Raw genomic sequence first — 23,909 nt, 5'->3', positions numbered from 1 at the left:
GAGACAGGGTTTCTCTGTGTAGCCCTGGCTGTCCTGGAACTCACTCTGTAGACCAGGCTGGCCTTGAACTCAGAAATCCGCCTGCCTCTGCCTCCCGAATGCTGGGATTAAAGGTGTGCACCACCACGCGTTTTTGGTATTCTACTGTCCTCCTGTCTTCACATATGGTTATATAAAAAGATGTTGACGCTTTCATCTGTAAAGTTTCCTAGAACTGTGATGATATCTAAGGGGGCAAAAAAAAAAAAAAAAAAAAAAAGTCTGGTCTATGTTTTCCTCAGATTACAAGCTACTAAGAGAAGAGAGAACTGAAGTTTAATGGTGCCAAGGAAACGGCTGGGTTGAGGAGAAGGCTGTCACTGTCTCATAATAGGTTTGGGAGGATGGAGCTTGTTTCCATTCAAGTTGAGTCTCTTTCAGGAAAGAGTTGGAAATTAGATCCCAAACATTACAGAAATCATGGAGCCATAAATTTCCCACTATCTGAATGTCCCTACGAGGTAATATAGTTAGGTCCTTTCCCTAAAGATACATGTACAATTCTCCTTTATAAAACTTGACAGAGAACCGTTTGCCATTTTGATAGCAACGTGCTAATTCAATATGCCCAAGAGCTGACATACTTTAATATTTATGTTCTACTCTGCCTAACTAAACTATAAAGCCTATGGGAAGCGTATAAATTATCTTTCTAAGATACTGTGACATCTAGGCTCCTCGGCCAAGTATTCTGATGGACCTTGTGCTTGTGCCATCTGTGTAGGTTCCAGAGGGACAAGAATCTTACTGCTATATCATCAATGCTAACATGAAATATGACCCTCCAAGCTTTATCTGAGGGGTCTTTGAGAGCCTAGGTTTAGGAATAGAGTTTTCAAAGTATTCCATTCCTTCTGCATGTTAACCAGGAGTTAAAAAAGTTAGAAAGAAAAAAACAATCCCTCACAATTATTCAAACAGCAGCCCAGATATTGCTCAGGTGAAGGGTACAGAGCATTTTGCTACATTAGTTGCCACCAGGGCCTCTGCTCTGCTAAAATGATTACAATTTAGTAAATAGGAACAAAGCTACACCTGCTGATAAGTCAGCACCAGGAAGCTTGTCCGCTCTGGTCCTTCTACGCCCCCAGACCTGGCATATTAGGTAAACAAATGAATGATTTACCACATAGCTGAACCACATTAAAGTCCTAAATGCGTGGGTTTCAATCAGTAATAGAGCTCCGGCCTGCAAGGGCAGGGCCCTGGCTTCCATCCCTCGCACTACTAAGGAAAGAAAAACGTGTTTGAAACAATTTGTAACACTGTACAAGTTTGGATATTTTGTTGTTGATACGGCATTGGGCACAGGAGAGATGGATCTGTAGTTAAGACAGCTTGCCCTTGTGAAGGATGTCCCGCTCAGTTCCCAGTACCCAAATGGTGGCTACAACCGCCGGTCATTCCAGTTCCAGTGGGTCCATCATCCTCATATGACCTCCATGGATACCAGGCACACTTGTGGTGTACATACATATTCATGTATGTGAAACCTCCACACACATCAAATTTAAAAAGTTAAAAAAAAAAAAAAGAAATTTAAGATATATGTGTTTGTTTCCTTTAGATTTGAGTTCATTGCCTGGTCACATTTGTATTGGTGACTACAGTACCTTGTCATTGGTGTGCTGTGCCCTGTGTCCACTGAATGCTAGTCTGGGCCTTGGCAATTCTGCCTGGCCTGTGCTTTCATTGTCTAAAGTGTGTGTATAGGGGTGTGTGTTTGGCCTTCAACTAAAGCTTCTTCTGCTAGGCAGGCTTGGGCAGGTTCTTGGCCCGGATGATAGGGTAGGAGTTTCTAGGTTGAAAGAAGCAATAACTGAGCAAATGTTTGGATTCATGCCACCACCATCTTTGACCTTCCTAGAGGTTCATTACCATGATGTTGAAATTTCCTCCTTCTGATTAGAGGAGTTTTCTGCAACAATTCTATTTTCCTCCTTCAGTTAAAGCCCTGCAAGTAGTGGCATCAGGACTCCTGCTGGCCTAGTTCAGCGTCTGACTCTGCATTTGGACCAGAAGCACAAACATGCCCGTCCCGTTTTGTGTTTCTCGGCATTTCTGAGTTGAGATCTGGTACTTGACATCCTATTCTTCGCTGATCATCATCTCCTGGTTTTTCTCCACTCGGAAGGCCTTTGTTGTGCAGTCTGTAAGCTTCATACATTTAAGTGGAGTGGAGATCTTGTATTAAAGTCATTTTCCACCTGGGTGTGGTGGTGTAAGCCTTTAATCCCAGCATTCCGGAGGCAGAGACAGGTTTTTAAAAAAGCCATCCTGTTTGACATGGTGAATTTCAGACAAGCCAGAGAGATTTATGTTGAGTCTCATACTCCAGGGCAAATGGTTCAAGTACCTGTTTAACTTAGCAAAGTGGACCTGGCCACCAAGTTCTTTCAGCATTCCTTAGTCCTCCAAATTACAAGGTAAGGATAATATGGCCTTCCCTATGTAATCCAGCCATTTGGGGCTATGCCTCAGTCTTTTGACCCTTCTTGGTCAGTGGTCCCTCTCTTCACCAGCCCCACTCTCCTCACGTGGCTGAGTCATGTCTGCACTGGACTCCCAGATGTCCCTGACTCTGACTACGCTCTCCCTTTTATCAACAATAAACTTTCCTTCCATCAAACCTTGGAGCAGTCATGTTCTTTTCCTTTTTTGTTTGTTGTTTCTTTTTTTTTTTTTTCTCTCTCTCTTCTTTTTTTCTTTTTCCATTCAATAGAGAGGTCAGGGGAAGCCTGTCTCAAAATAATAATAATAATAATAATAATAATAATAATCTTTCTCAAGACTGGAAGTTAGCTGGGTGGGGAAGAACAGTTGCTCAGTAAGCATAGGGCAGCTATGCTTACTGAATTGGAAACTCAAGCACCTACATTAAAAATAGCTGAGTATGGGTGCCCATGCCTGTAACCCCCAGAACCAGAGAGCAGAGATAGGTGGATCCTGGGAGCTTGCTGACCAACCCACCATTCTAGCTGAACTGGCAAGCCTCTGTTTCAGTGAGAGATGCTATCTCAAGACAAGACAGCAGTAGAGAAAGACATCTGCAGCCTGCTCTGGGCCCCACATACTCAAGTGCACGCAACACACTGACACACACACCCAGTTCCCCTCTATTCAAGTGCAAGATCTGCCCAGCTATCTAACCAGGAAGTAATGCTTTTTCTACAGAAACAAACATGGAAAGTGATTACCAACTAACTTTTGTCTTATTTAACATCCATGAGAGTCTCATGCATTAAAAGCATTTTTATAAAGTGATCCATACGGTAATGTTAAAACATCAAAACTATCATTTCTCTAGGGCATAGGATCAGAATAAGAAAGGTTAAAATGTGGACTTTAGTTTTTATTCTGTGCCTTTTTAAAAAAAGGTTTATTCATTTACTATGTATAATGTTCTGCATGCATGCCTACACACCACAAGAGGGCACTAGATCTCATTATACATGGTTATGAGCCACCATGTGGTTGCTGGGAATTGAACTCAGGACCTCTGGAAGAGCAGCCAGTGCTCTTAACTGGCCATCTTTCCAGCCTCTATTCTGTACCTTTTTGTACTGCGTTAGTTTGGTTGGTGGTGTTTTGCTGTTGCCATAGTATTGCTTAATAGTATTAAAAGTTACTGACAAACCATATTTTTTCTCATCATAAAACTCCAAGATGACTTGTTAATTTGAGAATGACTTCCCTCTGCAGCAGTGGCTAGTGCTTAATCCTAATGTAAAGTGCTAAATCAGACTTTTAGAAGAAAAAAAAAAAATGGTTGAGTTAGGTCACTTCCTTCCAAGCCCTAATGAAAGTACTTGCTAAGGAGCCAGAGAGATGGCTTAGCTTGCTGCTTCTGCAGAAGACCAAGTTTGAATCCTAGTACCCATGGGAGGTGGTTCACAATCACACTGAACTCCAGTTCTGGGGGATCTGACGACCCCTCTCTGACCTGAGTACAGATGCCTCACTTACATGGGTCACATAAACGTTGAAGACATTATCCTAAAGAAGGGGAATTTGGAAGTCTATGAATATGATTTAAGGGTTCCAGAGAGGCTTATCTGGGGAGGAGAAGTCGCCTTGTTGAAGGAAGTGGGTCATTGGGGATGATTGGGGATGGGCTTTGAGGTTTCCAAAGCTCACAGGGTTCTCTCTCTCTCTCTCTCTCTCTCTCTCTCTCTCTCTCTCTCTCTCTCTCTCTCTCTCTCTCTCTCTCTCTCTCTCTCCCCCCAAACACTCACACACACGCCCCACCCCTTCCCCTTGGATCAGTATGTAAAGCTCTCCGCTACTGCTCCAGTGCCATTCCTGTCTGTTAGTCCCACCACAATATTGGACTGACCCCCCCACCCCCAACATCATAAGCAAGCCTCCAATTCAATGCTTTCATTTATTTGAATTGCCTCGGTCACAGTCTCTATGTGGCAATAGAACAGTGACTTGAGTCAGATGCCCCCTTTAGGCATGTAAGTGCCTCCTAGGCACACGTGCAGCTAAAATGTCCATACACATAAATAAAATTAGATGGAAAACAATTTCTTAAGAAAAGATAAAGATCAGAATTTCTCCTATTTTTGCTTTCCTGAAGTACTAAGCGCAGACACCGGAGCACACTCAGATACTAAAAGTGTGTTACTAAAATTGCATGGGACTTAAAAAAACTGTAACTGTTGCTGATTTCAAAAGGATCACAGCAACAGTGTTATTTACACAAGAAAGATACTTATCCAGGAATTAGAGAACATTTTTTTTTTTTTTTTAGCCTCACACTACTTCCTATTAAACAAAACCAAGAATCCCAGGATGACTGATTTCAAGGTGAGGCGGGATAGATTTAGTCTGATCCCTGAAATAGATAGATAATCATCTAAAAATTAAAATGAAAACAGTTCTTAGCCTAGTTTGGGGCGATGATTCAAGGACCTGAATGATGATACTTTGAAAAGAAATCAGGGCTGGGAGGCATGTACCTCTAACTTGATGTAAAAACAGCAGACAGTGCAGAAAAGAAAGGGATGCAAGTGTGGACAGCCTTTTTTTTTTTGAGACAGGGTCTCCTATAGCCCAGGCTGACCTTAAAATTGACTTGTAGATGAGGATAGACCTCCCAAGCACTGTGATGACAGGTATGTACCTAGCTCTGGGGATTCAAGTCAAGGCTCTGTGTATGCTACTGAGCTATATCCCAGCTCAAAGGAGTCTTTTTCTTTAGTTCAATGTCACCTAATAGACACAATTCAAGGGATTAGAAAGTTTTCTTTTTTTGTCATTATTACATAAAAACAAAGGCATAAAATCTATACCCAAAAATGTATCATAAGCCCAGTATGGTAGTCCATCTGTATTCCCAGCATTCAGGAAGTAGAGGCAGGTAGATTGCTGTGCACTTAAGGACATCATTAAATTTTTATCATTGTCCTGTATTCTATAGGAAATGCCTTATTTTTTAAAAGAAAAATTTTTTAATTATATCTATTTATTTGTTTATTTAGTGTGCGTGTCCATGTGTTTTGGGTTCATGCATGCTGCTGTGTATGTGTGGACATCAGAAGACAGCTTGTGTGTGTGGCTCTTTCGTACTGTGTGAGCTCTGAAACTTGGCACAGGCTTTGAGTTTGGCAGTAAGTGGCTTATCCATGGAGCCATCTCAGTAACCCATTCTCTGACTCTTCAGAAATACACACTGAAGTAACTGATGGAGGCCAAAAGTATGTAAAACTATTCTCAAATCATCCAGAAATAAAAAATTATGTACATGTAGAGCTCCAGAGGAAAAGGCAAACACAGGAAACAACAGGAAATTTAGGGAAGCTTGGGAAGGGAAATGATTCAAGAAGCAGAACTCCTTAATTCTGCATTTCCAGGGACTGCTTAGAAACATAAGTGCTTCCAAAATTCCTCAGAATATGTTCAACTGCAAGAAATAACTCAAGTGTTCTGATAGACTCAAGGAAAATGAAAACACCTCTTGGCATGAATGTTTATAATAAAGATTTATATGTGTTTATATATATTTATATAAATACATTGTTTTATATGGATATAAAAAAATACTTTAACACAACAATATGCATTTAATTAGAAAATGTTAAATAGTTAGCCAGTTAGTAAGCCCGTATTCTAAAATTTACCCATCAAAATAACTTCTCCCTTATTAATAGATAGACTGTAGATTAAACTGACAGTGACGTCATTAACCACCACCTCCTCGTAAAAAGATTTGTGTTTGTTGTCTGAATGTTTAGCCTGCATGTCTCCTTGTGCCGTTTGCATACAGTGCCTGCTGGGCCAGAAGGAATCAGATCCTCTGGAACTGGATTTATACCTGTTGGAGAGGCCCCATGTGGGTGCTAGGGACTGGATCTGGGTCCTCTGAAGAGTGGCAAGTGCTTTTACCAGCTAAGGCTCTCCAGCACTCTCATACCCCTTTAATAGACTTCCAAATTCCCCCTTTTAAAATAAATAATGTCTTCAATGTCTATGTGATGCATGCAGGTAAGCCACCTGTGTGCAGATACCATGGAGGCCAGGGAGGGATCAGATCCCCTGGTACTTGTGTTAATGATGATAGTAGTACTCATAACCTCAGAGACATCTCTCCAGCCCTCGCCTCTCTTCCTAATTCTGTCCTCAAATCTCCTCTATTTTTCTTGTCATCTGCCCTCCTTCTTGAGGCACATAGGATATAAAATTATCAGTATGGAAAAAATATACAAGTATTACAGATGTATTACATTTTTGCAATGGATTTGAACGCATTAATAATAAACACAGAGTCACACATAATGATGTCTCATTAAAAAAAAAAAAAAAAGGAATCAAATCCCCTTGGTGTCATTTGACCAAGAGGGAACCCAGATTTAAATTCTCTGCTTCATCCTGTCTCTCTTCCATCATCCTGTCTGTCTGTTGCATGAATCTGAATCAATACTTGCCAGGATGCTGTCTTCAGAATCTACCTATCCCTAACAAAGGGCTTTGTTCTCTTTTTATTGCACAGCACAGAAAGCACCACATGGGGAAGGAATGAGAGAGACTTTCCAGAAATCTTTAACAGAGTTTTACAAGGGATTAAGTCACTGACTTTAACCCCAACTGACCCAGATAACGACCAATATTATAAGCATCATTGTTTATCAAGGAATATCTGTATGTCCCATTTGACATTTATAGTAGATATTCATTTTATAAAGCCATTTTTCAGCCTGTTTGAGAGAGTATATAACGTATGGAAGAGCTTAGCTAAGTATTAGCTTAGGTTATAAAAGTTGATTACAGGAAAATCCAAGGCAACTTAAGGTTGGTTGTTACATTGTTTCTTGAAGACAAGATAAACAAACAGGCTGTGTCCACAGGCCAGCAGGCTTAAGTGACCCTAAGGTGTATTATTAAATCTGGCTGTGAGGTCCAGAAAAAAATTCTAGTCTCTTAGAATGTAAGATATTTTCATCATGGGCTGGTGAGATGGCTCAGTGGGTAAGAGCACCCGACTGCTCTTCCAAAGGTCCGGAGTTCAAATCCCAGCAACCACATGGTGGCTCATAACCATCCATAACAAGATCTGATGCCCTCTTCTGGAGTGTCTGAAGACAGCTACAGTGTACTTATATATAATAAATAAATAAATCTTTTAAAAAAAAGATATTTTCATCATAATGCATTGCCACAACTATCAAATGGCCCAGCTATTCCACTCCTGGCCATATACCCATATCTCAGATTAACCCTAACTAGCTCTCTGCATATGTACCCCTCACACATGGGAAACGGCCTGTTCCCTCCACCTTCACAGGCCTTGAAAGTATCTTTCATGTGACATCTTGCTGGAAAACACAAAGGTTGGTTCTTGGACGCCAACCCCTCCTAAACCAATAACTGGAGGTGCCCTTCCACATTTATAAGAATTGAGACTGGGCAGAGGGAGAAAAGCTTGGAACACGGGAGAAAAACTGAGGGAAAGGACACATGCTGCCTTTCTTCGAGCCATCTGTACAAGGAAGCATCTCCAGTTGCCCCAAGGAGCCTCCCTTAGCATCGGGAATGTGTAGGTGTGGGTTGGAAGGGGGCCATAGATAACCTCTGGTGATAAAGGGAGGTGCGGTAGCTGACTGCACAGCAGAAAGGGAGTCCTCTTGACCTGAGAGGTTCCCTTGGCTATTTCCCTGCCATTCTTTCTACTCTGGCTGGAACAGGAAAGACCCTAGCCCCTAGGTATAGGTGACTCCACAGTGATAATGCCCCACAGTCATCTGTCACTTCACACAGGTGGTGGCCTTTGTGCTGCTAATTCCATACCTTCTTCCTAGACAACAGTCTTTTGGAAAGTAGAAGACCAACTCAGTTCTCTAAAGGACCCCAGGCAAATTGTGCCAGTAAACCCTAGAAGCCCGATTCTCCACAGGCCAACTTTCATGTTTATAACCAGGACCACAAGAGCCTTGTATTTGGCCTGAGTAAAATCCATGTTTTCATTCTGATGTCCACATGCAAAGCATGCTCGAAAGACTTAGTCTCAGCCAGCAAGACAGCTCATTGGTAAGGGTGCTTGGCACTAAGCCTGGCTCCTGAGTGTGATCCTTAGAGCCCAAGTGTGGAAGAGATAGAGCTGATACCATCAAGTTATAAATTATTCTCTGCACATGATCTGTCTTACAGAATAAATGTAAGGTTCTAGTGGTGGCATTTCCCCTGTTCTCTGTGCTGTGGCTCTGAGCCCCCAGATTCACTGGCCACTAAATGTCAACCCATCCACCCCCATCCATATAAATAAAGTTGCAAATTGGACAGATCAGAGCAACTATTGACCATGTCCGCTAAGATGATAATGACCTTCTGAGTATCTTGGTCTCCAATGAAACAGTAGCAGAGGCAAAGGCCCAATAGTCAAGCTTTTCCAGACAGCCTGGAAGTTCATCCATTCTAGGTAAGACAGGACCGAGACACCTGGACAGTCCCCAGTATATTGTTTGGGCTCCCGAAGTTGCTGCCAAAGTTGCAATGTCCTGGGGTTTTCTTGGGTGAAAACCCCTGATGACCTCCATGAATAAATAACACCTATCAACTTTCAGTTCCTTCTGATGCCATACCATATGGGAAGGTACTAATAAAAAAGAATGCACACAGAAGCTATAAAGTCTCTCCAGCATGACTGACCAGACAAGAATGAAGGAGAGAGCACTGGTGAACATGCCTAAGTGCACATAGAAAACTGAGCCCATAAGACCTCAACCCTCCACTAAGGATTATAGGCAACGGAGCAAAGCAGAGCGAGGCAAAGCTCGCCCTCCCCAGGGAAGAGCACACCGGTCAGCTGTCCACTCCCAAATGGTCAGCCATGAAAACATGCACACAAGTAATGTTATATGGACCTAGCAGGTTATATTTAGGAGTGTGTGTGTGTGCAATAACAATGAAAAGGAGGCTAGAAATTTTTAGTAGAGTTGAGAACGTATTTGGGAGGATTTAGAGGAAGAAGAAAAGGAAAGGAGAAATGTAATTACAATTTTAAAAGTAACCCCTTCACCTCCCCCCCCCAAATGAAATAAGGGAGAAAGAAAAGAATTTAAACTCTCCAAATATCACTTAACTCATTCTTGAGCAATTCTGGGGACAGAATTAATCTAACAACTATATGCGATCTATGTAACTGATGGATTTGTGTTTTTGGTCCCAGCTTTCAGATGACATTCAGAAATCTCCGAGGCCAGTATTATACACATACACATACACATACACATATACATACACATACACATACACATACACATACACATACACATACACATACACATACATCATCAACTTGGAAGTTTTCCTATATCAGATATATTACGTTAAAGATTTGGTGTTTCTTGCAGTTAGCTGTTTGCAAAACAAGAAACACTAATGACGCGGGGTAATTTCTAGTTCCTTTAATGGTGAAGTGTCTTTCTCGATGAGAAGTCGAAATCAGAGGTAATCCTTGAACCTTGGAAACAAACCCAGAGTGCTCCTTGAGAACCGTTTCATTGAGTTGTGTGCTGCTGGGACAGCCCGTGGAAGACTTGCCGCTTTGCAGGTGAGGTTGCTCTTGCTCTCCTACCCATTTGAAGCCTGAAATCTGGCCCCTCCACAATTGTAAGCTGTATTGACTGCATACAGCAGTTTGCTTTGTGAATTTTTCTTTGCAAGGCTTCTTTTCTTGCCTACAACATAATTGGCTTTGAAAATTGGGCAAAATGATTCTCAAAGGTACTTTATTGGAAAAAATATTAAGTAGAAATTCTGCAAATAGATAGGTCAGGAGATAGTGTGGACTGTTCTCGAAGAGGACTTGAGTTTGGGTTTCATTATCTATATTGGTTGACTCACCACTGCCTGTAACTCCAGGAAATCCAATCACCTCTGGGCAAATTCTTTCATGCACACAGACATACACACACTTGAAGAAAACATACAGTTTTACAGATATGTTTTTATTAAGTATTTGAAACCATAAGACGTGTTTTAAAAATCACATTGTCTAATATGGTAACCATTCGCCTTGATTGATTACTTAAATTGTAAGTAATGAGAATGAAATAAAACTAAACATTTAAGTACTCAATCCTGCTAAAAGGTTCAGTGGTTAAATATTCCTACTAGGCACTATGTGAGAGACTGTAAACAGAGCAATTCTTTTATTATACATAAACATACTGAATGCATTGTTCATAGTCAGACATGGGGGCGGGGTCTCGGCTGGGTTACTACCTACTTTGTCAGTAATGGTCTACTGCCGTATAGCCATAACCATTTGTTTTCATATTTCCTCCTTTAAAATGTTTAACATCTTTGTGTACACGTGTGTAAGGTGTGCACACATGGGGGCAGGAGAGAAGGACATGTGTGACTCTGCATATGTGGCGCTCAGAGGACAACTTTATGGAATCAGTTCTGTCTCTCCTCCTTAATGGGTTCCAGAGATCAACCTCACTCACGTCATCAGCTTTGTAGATGAAATGCCCTCGGAGCATTCTTTGCAGGACTCGTTTGCAGATGGCTTCTTCAGACCATAGCAATTGAAACAGAGATGAGACTATAAAGCTGAGTATATTTTTTCTGTCCTTTTACAGGAAAAAAAAAATGTTGTGACTTCTGCTTTATGGTCCTAAGTTGAAGAGGTGTTGTGTGCATAGTGCAGTAGTATGTACGTCATGGAAGGAGGCTATCAGAATTTAGAGATAAACGAAACCAGATCAAACAACATCTGACAAAGCCAGAATGTAGTGGGGCAAACCATCCTTTACTCAAAGAGGCAGGGAAGGATTAAGTCCTTTCTGGTAGATCATCTGTGCTTGGCTTGATACAGTGTTTATCTCTTTCCATTTGACGTAGGGTCTGTTTAGCCCAGGCTGACATCAAAACTGTGACCTCCCCATCCAACTCCATCTCAGCCTCCAAAGTATTAGTAGGATTACTAAAGGGCTTCTGCCACACCCACCAGGTTTTCCGGTGTGGGGCAAAGAACTATGCTACCTTGTATCTAGTTAATTGGCTTCAGGTTATAATGTGGTGTGGTAAATATAATACTAAATAATAATAAGCAGTCATAGGAGATGTACTTTTAACAGTGTCCTTTAGACTATTCTTTGCTGCCCGTTCTTTGATATTGTTCTAGGTTTGAGCTATGTCTATTTCTTAATCCCAAGTGATCTGGCTTTTCTCAGGCCAGGATTTTCACACAGGTTCAGCGAGGACCTTATACAGGCTGACTCTCACTGGAGCAGGTTATACTGTAGCGTGAAGAGCTAAATTTAGAGGGAAGTGTGCCTCTTCTGTAAATAGTAACAGCCCAGCCACAGATACTCCAGTGTAACAGCCCAGCCACAGATACTCCAGTGTTCTCAGTCTCGGACTGCAGGAGACATGTTTTGTTTCAGTTTGGTTGGCATGTATTAACACATATATGTTTCCGTATCATTCAGTTATTCTTCACATAGAGTAGATAGGTGGTGTTGACAATAAGTTCCATAAGCAGGCTATGAAGAAAAATGTCAGCACTTAGAATGGATGTTGATTTAAAAGTCAAATGTGTTCTGTGGTCATTCTCCAATAGACATAAAAATGTGAATAAGGTGCAAAGACAGTGTTTAAGTCCTTAGGTTTGTATTCCAGATCAAAAACTTTGAGAGAAAGCTCACACTTGAGTTTTTCCAAATATTTATAAGATAAAGACATTTTTGACAGTGTTGCATTTTTTTTTTCATTTTATTTTTCTTTCCATGTTTTCTAATGAGACTTGAACTATGAACGATTTTTGGTAGTTGAGGGATAATACATTTGGGGATGTTTGTACCTGAGGGGGTGCAGTGGACATGTTGAGGAAGACATAGATGGTACCACTTTTGCATCAATTAAATGTTTGCTGGGTATCTTAGTCAGGGTTTCTATTCCTGCACAACATCATGACCAAGAAGCAAGTTGGGGAGGAAAGGGTTTATTTGGCTTACATTTCCATACTGCTTTTGATCACCAAAGGATGCAGGACTGGAACTCAAGCAGGTCAGAAAGCAGGAGCTGATGCAGAGGCCATGGAGAGATGTTCTTTACTGGCTTGCCTCCCCTGGCTTGCTCAGCCTGCTTTCTTATAGAATCCAAGACTACCAGCCCAGAGATGGTCCCACCCACAAGGGGCCTTTTCCCCCTTGATCACTAATTGAGGAAATGCCCCACAGCTGGATCTCATGGGGGCATTTCCCCAACTAAAGTTCCTTTCTCTGTGATAACTCCAGCTGTGTCAAGTTGACACAAAGCTAGCCAGTACACTGGCCAAGGGTGCATCTGATAAAAATGTCACCAGGGACATTTTTTCTGGGTGGTTCTCACCGTTGATGTAAGTGATCCACGTGTGGTGCTTCTTTTCCAACCCAGTGTCCATCGCATGAAACTAGCTGTGCCGCCGATGAAGAGTCTGACAATGTAGCTATTGGCACCTCTTAAGGACTTAGACTTATTCCTCATCTTCTCAGGCTGGCCATCCTTGTATCTCAGAGCACTCCCTTTCACTATATAAAGTTGCTAGAAGCTCAACGCCAGTGGCGAAATCGGCTGTGTTTCTGCATCTGTTGCTTTGTTTGCAGTTACTTTTACTTCTTCAGAGCGATTGGTGAGAAAGGAAATTGTGGTTTGGTTTGGTTTTGGTGGCTCTGGGGAAGGAGCATGAGACCAAGAGCAGGCCAGGCAAGTGTTCTACCACCAAGTTATAGCCCCAGCCCTGGGTAGGAACATTTATTCTATAAAGTGACATGATTTTTTTTTTCAATATTCCTAATGATTCTTCTAAACTTCATGAAATAATCATTGCTTGGGTACTGCAGATTTTCTTGATTACTTAGTGGTGTAATTGAAGAAATCTAGACATTTTCAAATCACGATTTATTTTTTTACAAAAAAAAAAGTTTTGTTGTATAGAAGATCAAATGTGACTAGTACCCTAACACTGAGGTACACCCCTTTTTAAAATTTTTTATTTAATCATTCATTTTGAGACAAGGTCTCACTTAGTTGCCAAGGCTGGCCTAGAACTTTTTTCTGTATCCCAAACAAGACTTAAATTGTAAATCCTCCTGCCTCAGCCGCCCATGTAGCTGGGGTTATAGTCCTGCGCCACCGAGATTAGCTTCAAGCCACACTTTTTTAAATGGTAGATGATAAATGCAGTAGCCTGTTTAAATAACACGTACTGTCTTGCTTTGCCTCTGTAGCTTAAGCAGTCTAGATATTTTTGGTATATATTCATGCCAACAGGTTATTCATAGTTAAAAGGTCTTAGAGAATAAATTTTATGTATCAATATTTAATTTTTTTCTTACATATGAGAAGCACATAATAAATATATTTACCCTCTCTTTAGGCAAATAAGTTACACTTTACATTCTTTACACTTTACATTCTTTAACTTTTTACCTATTGACAACTGAACATCATTACATGTTAGCATAGCTGCTTACCAGGTAAGCATTTAAATGCTTATATGCTGCTTAATTTTCAGGCCTTAAAAACGCTCCTAGATTTTTTTTAGGTCTTAGATCAATCAGATGACAGTAAAATGACTGGTCCTGAAGACGGAAGGACCAGAGCACTAGTTACATGCACAGGAAGCAGGAGATGCTTCTCTCAGACAGGAAGTCCTCTGCAGGGGAGGCATGAGTGTATGCACAGAGTAAGTAACAGGATCAGCTGGGGGAGTTGACCTGGAAGAAGCGGGTCTGTGGCCTCAGACGCTAGACTCCATCTTGTCTTTTGGAGCAAAAAGCACAAGCCAGTGAGATCCCAATGCAGTGCGTGATGGGGAAAATGGGGTCCTAACATAACTCCGTCATCAGAGATAGAAGCAGAAGTTGCTAGGCATCAGAGTTAGATCTAATTCATTCTCTTCTGAGGCTGCCAACATTCTAGGCAGCGGGTAAGTTGTGATTTGCGTAACTAGATCTGTGTGGAATGCTGCAACTGTATTTCACATTCATGTATGTTTGCCTCGGTGTGTGAGTGTAGCTTTAGGACAACAGGAGGAAAGTAATTGTTAGACTGCAGGGTGTACGCATGTAAGTATTCACAGATATTCACCATATACTCCCCGAAAGCATGGCATGAAGTCTAACTTCTGCCAACATTGTGCAGGTGGCTGTTTCCCAACCTTTGCCAAAAGTGGTTCTTGGTAAACTTTCACATGTTGTCAATCCAGTAGTATAAAAGCCATATTCCCACATGATTGGGGTTGAACATGTACTGATTATCTATTTAGGATTGTTTGGAATGCTAATTTAAAGTACATAAATGTTTTTCTTTTTCAGTAATTTTATGAATAAGCATCAGAAGCCAGTACTAACAGGCCAGCGGTTCAAAACCCGGAAAAGGGGTAGGTTGTGTTGTGTTGTGTTGTGTTGTGTTGAAGTGTATGTGTGTTCTAATCAAATCATTGGAAATGAGAAGAGTTTGAATTGTCTCCCACTTCCCCTTACTGCTGCTCTGGAACTCTAAATAGCTTCAATTCTGTGGTGCAGCCATGGTGGAATCTCATGTCCTCCCCGGGGCTGTGCCTCTTTAAGGATAAAAAGAAAACAGTGGATTCGCTTGGCTGCTTCTTACATTTACAACCTTACTGATTGTTACATCGCTTTTTATATTTTAGTTTCCTGTTATGTGCTTTGTTTTGTTTTTTTTGTTTTTGGTTTTTTTGGTTTTTTTTTTTTTTTTTGAGGAAATATTCACGAAAAAGGTAGAAATGCCAGGGGAAAGAGGTTCCCAAAATTTGAAGTCAGATTAAATCGAGCCGTACTGGCCCTAGAAACACATGGGACTTTCACTCATTCCTGCTGTGAGCAGAATTCACCATGTAGTCCCAGCAGGCCTTGGACTTGCCAGTCTTCCAGTTTCAGCTTCTTGAGTGCTGAAACTCATGACTACACGCAGGAGTCACCATACCTGTGTGGTTTCTCTTTCAACTTCTTTTCCTCCTGAGCTAATGATCGGGCCTGGCCAGGGCCTTGCACATGGGCACATGTGAGATGATTGCTTTATCTCTAAGCTACATCCCCAGCTCTTGACAGCCAGGGTGAACAAAAGAGACTTTTCACCCTGAAAGAAGAATCCTAGTAAACCTGAAATTAGGGTTTCTAAGCTCAGTGACCGTTTGCCCTCAGGCACTATTCCTCCCTGTCTTCACATCTTTTCCTGTATTAAAATACTCTGCCACAAGCCGTTTAAGGGTTTATTCTGCTCACCGTCCATTATGGTGTGGAGGCTGAGGCACTGGTAGGTTAGAGCAGCTGCTCACATAATCTCCACAGTCAGAAGATATCACTGAAGAAAATATTCCCTGGGGACCATCTCCAAGATGATTCTAGATTTTTTTTCAAGGTGACCGTGAACATTGACATCACACCAAAACATCCATCTGCAGCCATGTTGGGCTGTCTTGTATCTTCCCTCTTTCTTGGCAGTCCCTTTGGGAAATTGATGAGAGATTAAGGACTTCTGATAAGCCTAAGTTCTTGAGTGGTTGGTTTGGTTTTTGAGACAGGGTTCCTCTGTGTATCTCTGTGCATCCTGGCTACTCTATAGACCCCGGTGACCTTAGGTCTCTGCCCGCCTCCCTCCTGTGCTGAGGTCCAAGCATGCACCGCCATGGCCAACCCCAACACAAGGCTTGAAGTTGTCTATTACATGAAAATAATTCTTTACTGTGTGGACTCTTGGCACAGCCTGGCTTGTTCCTCCGAGCCCCCAACTGTATTTCCCAGTTCCTCGGGTTGTAATTTCCAAATTATCACAATCCGATCTACCACCTGAGTCAACATCAAAGCTTATTGTATCATTGTGAGAATGACCTCAGTCATAGAATTAATGAATGACCTACGATCTTTTTATTTCCTGTGTTTTTCTTATTGTGAGGAAGAAAACATCTGTCTCCGGAGAAGGGAGAGTGACCCTTGGGGTTAGGTTCTGAGTCAGAGGTTGTTTTCTCTGCTTGCCCGTGAGTTCCCCTAGCTCAGGGCTATGATTACCCTGCCCTGCAGCCTATGTCCTCTGTTCTTCTAGAATTCTGACCATTTTCCCCTCCCCCACCACACAGGACTCATTACACTTTTTTTCTGTTGCTGCCATCTACATGTTGGTGGCTACGTAATGTTTTTCTTATGACGTCAGAGAGTCTTTTATCTGTTGTTTTTATAGTGAACACTGTGGCTATTATCTCTCTTTATGGCGTCTCCCCCTCGGCCACCGTGACCCTGACTAGTATGCTGGTTCTGATGTTAGTATAAATGATGTTAGCTACTTATGACCCATTCTTACCTTAGACAGCTACAAGTGGCCAATCTGTGCAAGCTAGACAGTTTTAATGATACCAGAATTGTGCAAGCATGTAATTTAAGCAAAGGGCTCTATGAGGTGTAGTCCTAGCAGCTGGGCCTCTTTTGACTCTCCTACCTGGTGCTTTTGATTTCACAACCGTGAAGCCAGATCACATTCTTCTGTGGCTGTCTCTTGCTCCTTTTTTGTCTTTCCTTTTGCGGTATTTATCTTCCACTACAGAGGCAGAGGGCTCAGCTCTGCTCCCTCTGACCATCATACCTACCCACCTGTCCACCTCCTGTCCTTTCCTCTCCCGTGACCGTGGACAAGATCTTCACAGCACAGCTTGGTTCTGTTTCTTTGTATAAGAATCATTGTGTGACCTTGCAATGAATTGAATTTAGTAGGGTTTTTTTTGTTTTTTTTTTTTTTTTGTTTTGTTTTTTTTTGATGTTTTGGCTTCATTTTCTATGGCTTAAAACTAGACAGCCTGAACTTCCCCTTTGTTATCTTAAGGAAATGATAGCAGTGGTAGCGTGGTGGAGGGATTGTTATATCCTAGATGCATCTCACTTTATGAGATCTTTTGGGAATTTCATACAATGACTTTTGGTCATGTTCATTTCTCTCTCCCCCAAAGCTTCCCAGGTATACCCCAGTTCCCTCTCACACATATTCTACATCTATTGTTTGATTCCATCAAGACCAGGTTGTGCTGCCCAAACATCCTTAGGTGCATGGCCTTCTACTGAGTTATAGAAGACTTATGGGAGCTACACTTTTACAGGAAACTAACCCTTCTCCCAGCAGTTAGTAGATATTTCCATCTCAGATAAGAGTTAGAACTTTGTACCCAACTCCCTTCACCACGCTGGGTTTCTTTTTATTTAGGACTCTGTGGGTCTTATACAAGATGTTGCAGCCACTGCTATGATACATTCATGTGTGTATCTGTCCTTCACATTCCTGAGCCACTGTATCCTTGTAGTTACCCACTGCCTCTGGTGCTTAAGCTCTTTCCACTCCCTCTTCCACAGTGATCTCTGAGATTTTGGAGGGTGGATTGTGGTCCATAAGTTTCATTTCCTCTCACATTTTATGATACTGAAGAGCTCCCTTGGTCACATTGCTGTGCTCCTCAGCTTTGAGCAGTCACCTTGAAGCTGGACTGTCTACACCTCTGCTATTTCCCCCTCATGTGTCTTTTCCTTCCTTTGTAGTATGTCGTGGCTCAGCCTGTAGTTACCCCACACTTCTCAGGCTTTGAAAGTTTCACTTTGCTCTTGTCCTTGAAGAATTCTGGTTTGGTTGAACATTGGGACTCTAGGTTGGAATTTGGTTTTAGCCAAATTTTTGGAAGATACTAGTCTTGAACCCGAATTGTTCATGATTATTGAACCGCTCGTGTGATTCTGTTTCTTGATACTTTATGTGTGACTTGGCTTTGGTTTGTGATGCCCCAGAAATTTCAGGTGGTTGATTTGTTTCTAGTCTTCTAAAGTTCATGTGCATCCAATTTAAGTGTGGTGTGTTCCTAACCCCTTTTCAACTAAAAACTCATTCTTTAATTCTGTTTAAAAAAAGAAAACTTTCTGGAAATTTAAAAAGTAATTTGAATTGACTTGGGTTTGCTATCTTTTTTTACTGTACTATTATTTTATCATTTGACAGCTCCACCCTCTTCCTTGTCTTTGGACTAAGATTCACTTTTTGTCTAGTTTCTTCTGTCAGATAACTTTGAGCTTTCTCTTTCAATTGTCCCATTGAGTTCTTCACTTTTCCGTCATTTGTTATTCCAAGAGCTCGCTGTCACTCAGGAAATATTTATCATATTCTTCATCTCCCATACCTCTCTCCCAGCCACACAGTGCCATGTCTCCACATTGATAGATACAGTTCACCACATTAGGTCATGATGTTGTTAATTGTGTGCCTGTGTGTTATTCTATACCTGCCTCTTCAGTGAGCCCTGGGAACATCAGCTGAATAATACCTGTTTTCCTTAAGCCTCTGCAGCCCTTTCAGATGACCTACAATATCAAACCTGAGCTCAGTCATAGAACTGCATCATTATTTACCTCTTCTGCACGAGTTTACAGCACCGTTTTCCAGAGTCTAGAGGATATGTGATCTTGGAATAGATTTTAATAACTAGAGAATCCATTATAAAGATTGCAGGACTCTAAAACAGTATCTCACCATCTTATTCAATGAATAAGTATTTTAATGTTATGCTTTGGATGCTAGAAAAATATGAATAGATATAACATCCTTGCACACACAACAAAACACCTTGGGGATTTTCAACACTGGATGTCATGTTCTGAGGGCAGAGACAGTACCTGCCCTGCGTGTGCATCACACATCTTGTTTCTCACATTCAGAGTTCTCTGCCCATGCTCCAGGGTAGTTTGTCGTGTAGAAGATATATCTCCATCCATCTCCGTCTTGTTCATTTTCTTCTTCTACTGTCTGGTGATTCTCTGCTTCATTTCTTTATCTTTGACAAAGCAATAATTTAAGTTTTAGTTGTCATAATTTTTTCCCATGATTAGACTTTATAGATTATAAACAGTATTAGCCTAGCCTACAAATGACATAAATGGGTAATCGTTAGAGTTACTATGTGTGAAAAACTTAAAATGCTAGGTGGCCTTGTTGTACAGAGCTATTCAATTTGTTTGAATAAATGTGTAGACAGGTGTTTTAGATCATAGAAATTTACATGGCCAGTTTCTTTCCAGACTATATGGATAAACACATATGCACACAAAATCATTTTATTTATTATTATTTCAGATGAAAAAGAGAAATTCGAACCCACAGTCTTCAGGGATACACTTGTCCAGGGGCTTAATGAAGCTGGTGATGACCTTGAAGCTGTAGCCAAATTTTTGGATTCTACTGGCTCCCGATTAGATTACCGTCGCTATGCAGACACACTCTTTGATATCCTGGTGGCTGGCAGCATGCTTGGTAAGCCATATGGTTTGGCATTTTCTTATAGTGTGCATGAATTTCAATTCTATTGTCATATTTCCTCTTAAGATAGTATCTTTGGAAGCTTATATTAATTATATTTCATAAAAAAATCTATAATTTTGACCTAGATTACAATTTAGAATGGTTTTAATGTAGTATAGGCTTACGTTTTTCAAAACCTACTTTAATAAGGGTTCTTAAACACTTTAACCTCCCTTCTAGTCCACCACTCACCAGAAGTAGTGGAAAGGAAAGGTGAATAGCGAAAAGGGGGTTATGGACCTGTTTTTCTAAAAAGAACTATTTATATAGTTCTTTTAGGTGATTCTAATCTGCGTTGTAGGATATTAATAGCTCAGTTCACATGAATCAACAGCGGTAGCTTGAACCACTCACAAACACTACTCATGAATCAGCAATGGCAGTTGGGTCCAGAAACTGCAAAGCTCTGCCAACCAGCCCAAGTCCACAGAAGCAGCGAAAAGCTGCTTGTCACAAGCTGGACTATCACAAGAAGTTCTCTGGTGTGTTTCTCTCTACAAATTCACAACATGATCAGCAAAGAGGACAAGGTGAACCAATGGTACAGCATCCTCAGTGGAAGACCAGCAAAGAGTGGCAAGGTGAACCAGTGCCGCACAGCATCATCCACTGTCTGTTAGGTTATACTTTACCCTTTCCAGACCTCAGACACCACATGCCCCTTTTCCGCTTAGCTTCCAGAAAAGCACCATGTATTTATTCTCCAAAACACCCTCCCACATGTCTGCATCAGTAAGACAGTCTCCAGCAAAGCATTCTGACACAACCGAGTCTCAATAAATACCAGGAATTTCCACTTCACAGCCCCCTTTCTTTTTAATAATTGTCTTTTTCTCTAATACTAGCAATCTACGCGTGTTAGAAACAATTATAAGAGCCAGAAAACTAAGACTTCGCCTCACGCCTTAAACAAACAGCCTATGGCACCAGATAGTCAAACAGTAATCCAAGAAAACAACCTCACATTTCTACCAATATATAGCCACTAAAGAAAACCACCCACCACTCTGGATGATAACAACCTTAACACATCAAATGAACAAAACTGTCCGGCCCAACTTAAGGGACCGGGAGACAGTCCTTTTATAATTGCTTCCTGCTCAGTTGGGAAGAAGAATTTGTGTTTGGGGACCAAAGGTGTCTTAGTCAGGGTTTCTATTCCTGCACAACATCATGACCAAGAAGCAGTTGAGGAGGAAAGGGTTTATTATTATTATTCGGCTTACACTTCCATACTGCTATTCATCACCAAGGAAGTCAGGACTGGAACTCAAGCAGGTCAAGAAGCAGGAGCTGATGCAGAGGCCATGGAGGGATGTTCTTTACTGGCTTGCTTCCCCTGGCTTGCTCAGCCTGCTCTCTTATAGAACCCAAGACTACCAGCCCAGAGATGGCACCACCCACAAGGGGCCCTTCCCCCTTGGTCACTAATTGAGAAAATGCCTTGCAGCTGGATCTCGTGGAGGCATTTCCCCAACTGAAACTCCTTTCTCTGTGATAACTCCAGCTGTGTCAAGTTGACACAAAACTAACCAGTACAAAAGGGAAGGGGAAAGTGGTTAATCTGAAAAAAAGCTACACGTAGCATTTGTAGCCCAGTGTCTGCGTTCAGCCAGTCTCGGTGTTGTCTGTCCTGTAGAAGAAAGCATTATCCAGACTTGGTGTGACTGATGACATGGAGAGCCCTTTTGAAGTTGCATGCATTTTTGGTCTTTTGGAGAGATCAGTAACTGAGACTGTCTGTGCGTCACCTGGGCTATTTGCTTTGTGAAGACATTCATGTTGCAACTGATAAAAGGTTTTCCCTGGACTTTATAAGTGTGGCTGCTATCCAGATTATGTTTTCATTCCCTGTAGATACATAAGCGTAACTACCTCCCCATCTGAAAACTACTGCAGTTTTCCATTCTAATGTACACATCCTTAGAGTATATTGATTGCCTTAGTTCCTCGGTTTTCGTCAATAACCTAGTGTCTCTCAGCTGCTGTTGTAGCCTAACTTATTAAGAAGACTGTTAACAAAGCATCATTTAGGTTTTTACTTTCCTTTTGTGTTTAATAAGCATCTCATTTAAGGTATGATTGGCCCTTTCTATAACTGCTTGTCCTATAGGATTGAGTGGTATATCAGTAATATACTTTACATTGTAATATCCAAAGAATCACTTCATGTTATTGGATACATAAGTGGGAGCTTTATCAGTTTTAATTTGTGAGGGTATTTCTAATATGTGTAATCACACAGCCTTTTTAGAACGTAAAGCAGTTGCCTATTGAAACCCTGATTACATGCCATTGGTATGGTATATATATCTTGTTTTCAAATGCCGGTTTAAAATGATGGCTGGTTCATAGAGCATAGAACTCAAGAGTTTCTGTTGACATTAGGACATGACCACTACTTAAGCCAAAAGCCAACTGCTTTATGTGTTCGTAATCTGAAGTGTTTATAGAAGGCTGTGTCTTTGACTATTTGCTTATGTCTTTTAGATCTTTCCTGTGTACTTAATGAATTCAGATATCAAATGATAGCTTTTCTTTTTTCCTCTACATGCACATACATATATGCACATGCATGTGAAAGCCCAAGGTCAGGAATCCTCCTTTATAGCTCTTCCGAGTTACTCAGTGAGACAAGAGAGGTCTCTCAGTCAAAACCCAAGCTTGCTCAGATGACTACACTGGCTAGCCCACTTGCTCTAGGGAATCCCATGTTCCTGCTTTCTTAATAGCCACTGGGTATTTTAGCTTCTAGAACTCTTAAGTTCTGGTCTTTATAACAACTGAACTATCTCCCCAGCCCTTTTAGATCTAAGTTCCTTTAGTTGATTTCCATTGTAGCTGTGTGCCATTTTAGAACAATAAGAGATTTGCAAATCTGTGGAAATATTTTTTTGTTTGTTACAAATACTTGGAAGTGAGGAGCAAGTGTGCCGGGTGCACCGATAAGATAGTAGATACACTGCAAATGCAAAGTGTCTGCCTCAGATGCTGCCTGTGCTTCCAGTTGAGAAACATTGGCTAAGTCAATCTGCCTTACCATAGGGCAAACGCATTCCTCTGTTTTGATTTAAAGCCTCTTGTGAACTCTGTTTACATGTTCTGGTATGGAACGTGGCCCCAGACATCACCAGGCCTTGTTAAACATTGCCAACTTTCACTACATACTGAATTAATTTTGTGTTACCATTTATACAAATCATTCATCGGTGTAGAATCCAAGAAAGCTATATACAGTATAGTAAATGTGTGTGTGTGTGTGTGTGTGTGTGTGTGTTGCTATGCATGTTAATTTAAGTTTACTAAGCAATATATTCTGCCCTTCACCTCAATGAATATTACATTTGGGGTGATTTGAATATAGCCCAGCAGTGTTGAAGACTATTGAATTCCAGTGTCTGTGGACACAGATCCCGGGTCCTGCCCTGTGTAATTAACAAAGCACCAGGGAATGAATGGATAGATGGTAATAAGGATCCTAGCAGTTTCAGAGAATGCTTTAGTTAACATTTTGCTCTATGTAAATCATGGGTCTTTACTTCCATCTGTCTTTTTTTAGATCTTGTCAATTAAATTAACAATTGCTATTTTTTAAATTAATATTATAGAATGTTCTAGCATGACTTTTAATATTCACTGGTTATCGTGAATTTTATCACTACACTGGCAAATCTGTGCAGCAATAATGGTCAGCGAGTGTGTCACACATCGCTGTGTTGCCTGGTCCTGTGGAACCATGCAATTATAATTGCTCATGTGGGCAGCTCATTTGCATAGATAATTCAAGTTCTGTATCACAACTGTATGATGTATTCTGGGTTGCCAGTGGCCTCCAGGCAGCCCCCTTAACCCTGCTGCCTTTGTTGAGCTGTTTTTATTTCCTTCCTCTCTTACTAGATTGCTAGATGTTCTTTTCCACCACTCTTTCACTCTTCTCCACTGGCCCTGTAAAGGTGTTGAAGTATCTGCCCACTGACCATCGATGACTATCTTGAGGGCTTATTTACAATCAATAGCCAGTTTAGCTCTGCAGCCCA

The 23,909-nt window shown here is 41.2% G+C and overlaps 1 protein-coding gene across 1 annotated transcript in view; it reads left to right on the top strand.

Annotated features, from left to right (window-relative positions):
* Bzw2 (basic leucine zipper and W2 domains 2) overlaps positions 1 to 23,909 on the top strand; it is a 59,194-nt gene that overhangs the window by 6,823 nt on the left and 28,462 nt on the right. Inside the window, exons 2-3 of the mRNA XM_021201575.2 lie at positions 14,847 to 14,911; positions 19,648 to 19,824. Coding sequence (XP_021057234.1) covers positions 14,847 to 14,911; positions 19,648 to 19,824 — 242 coding nt within the window. The remainder of the gene's footprint in view (positions 1 to 14,846; positions 14,912 to 19,647; positions 19,825 to 23,909) is intronic.

The sequence above is a fragment of the Mus pahari genome, chromosome 7, assembly GCF_900095145.1.
Source record: "Mus pahari chromosome 7, PAHARI_EIJ_v1.1, whole genome shotgun sequence".
In the NCBI taxonomy this organism is placed as follows: domain Eukaryota; kingdom Metazoa; phylum Chordata; class Mammalia; order Rodentia; family Muridae; genus Mus; species Mus pahari.
Note: the sequence above shows the minus strand (reverse complement) of the source record. Positions and strands in the feature narration are given on the sequence as shown.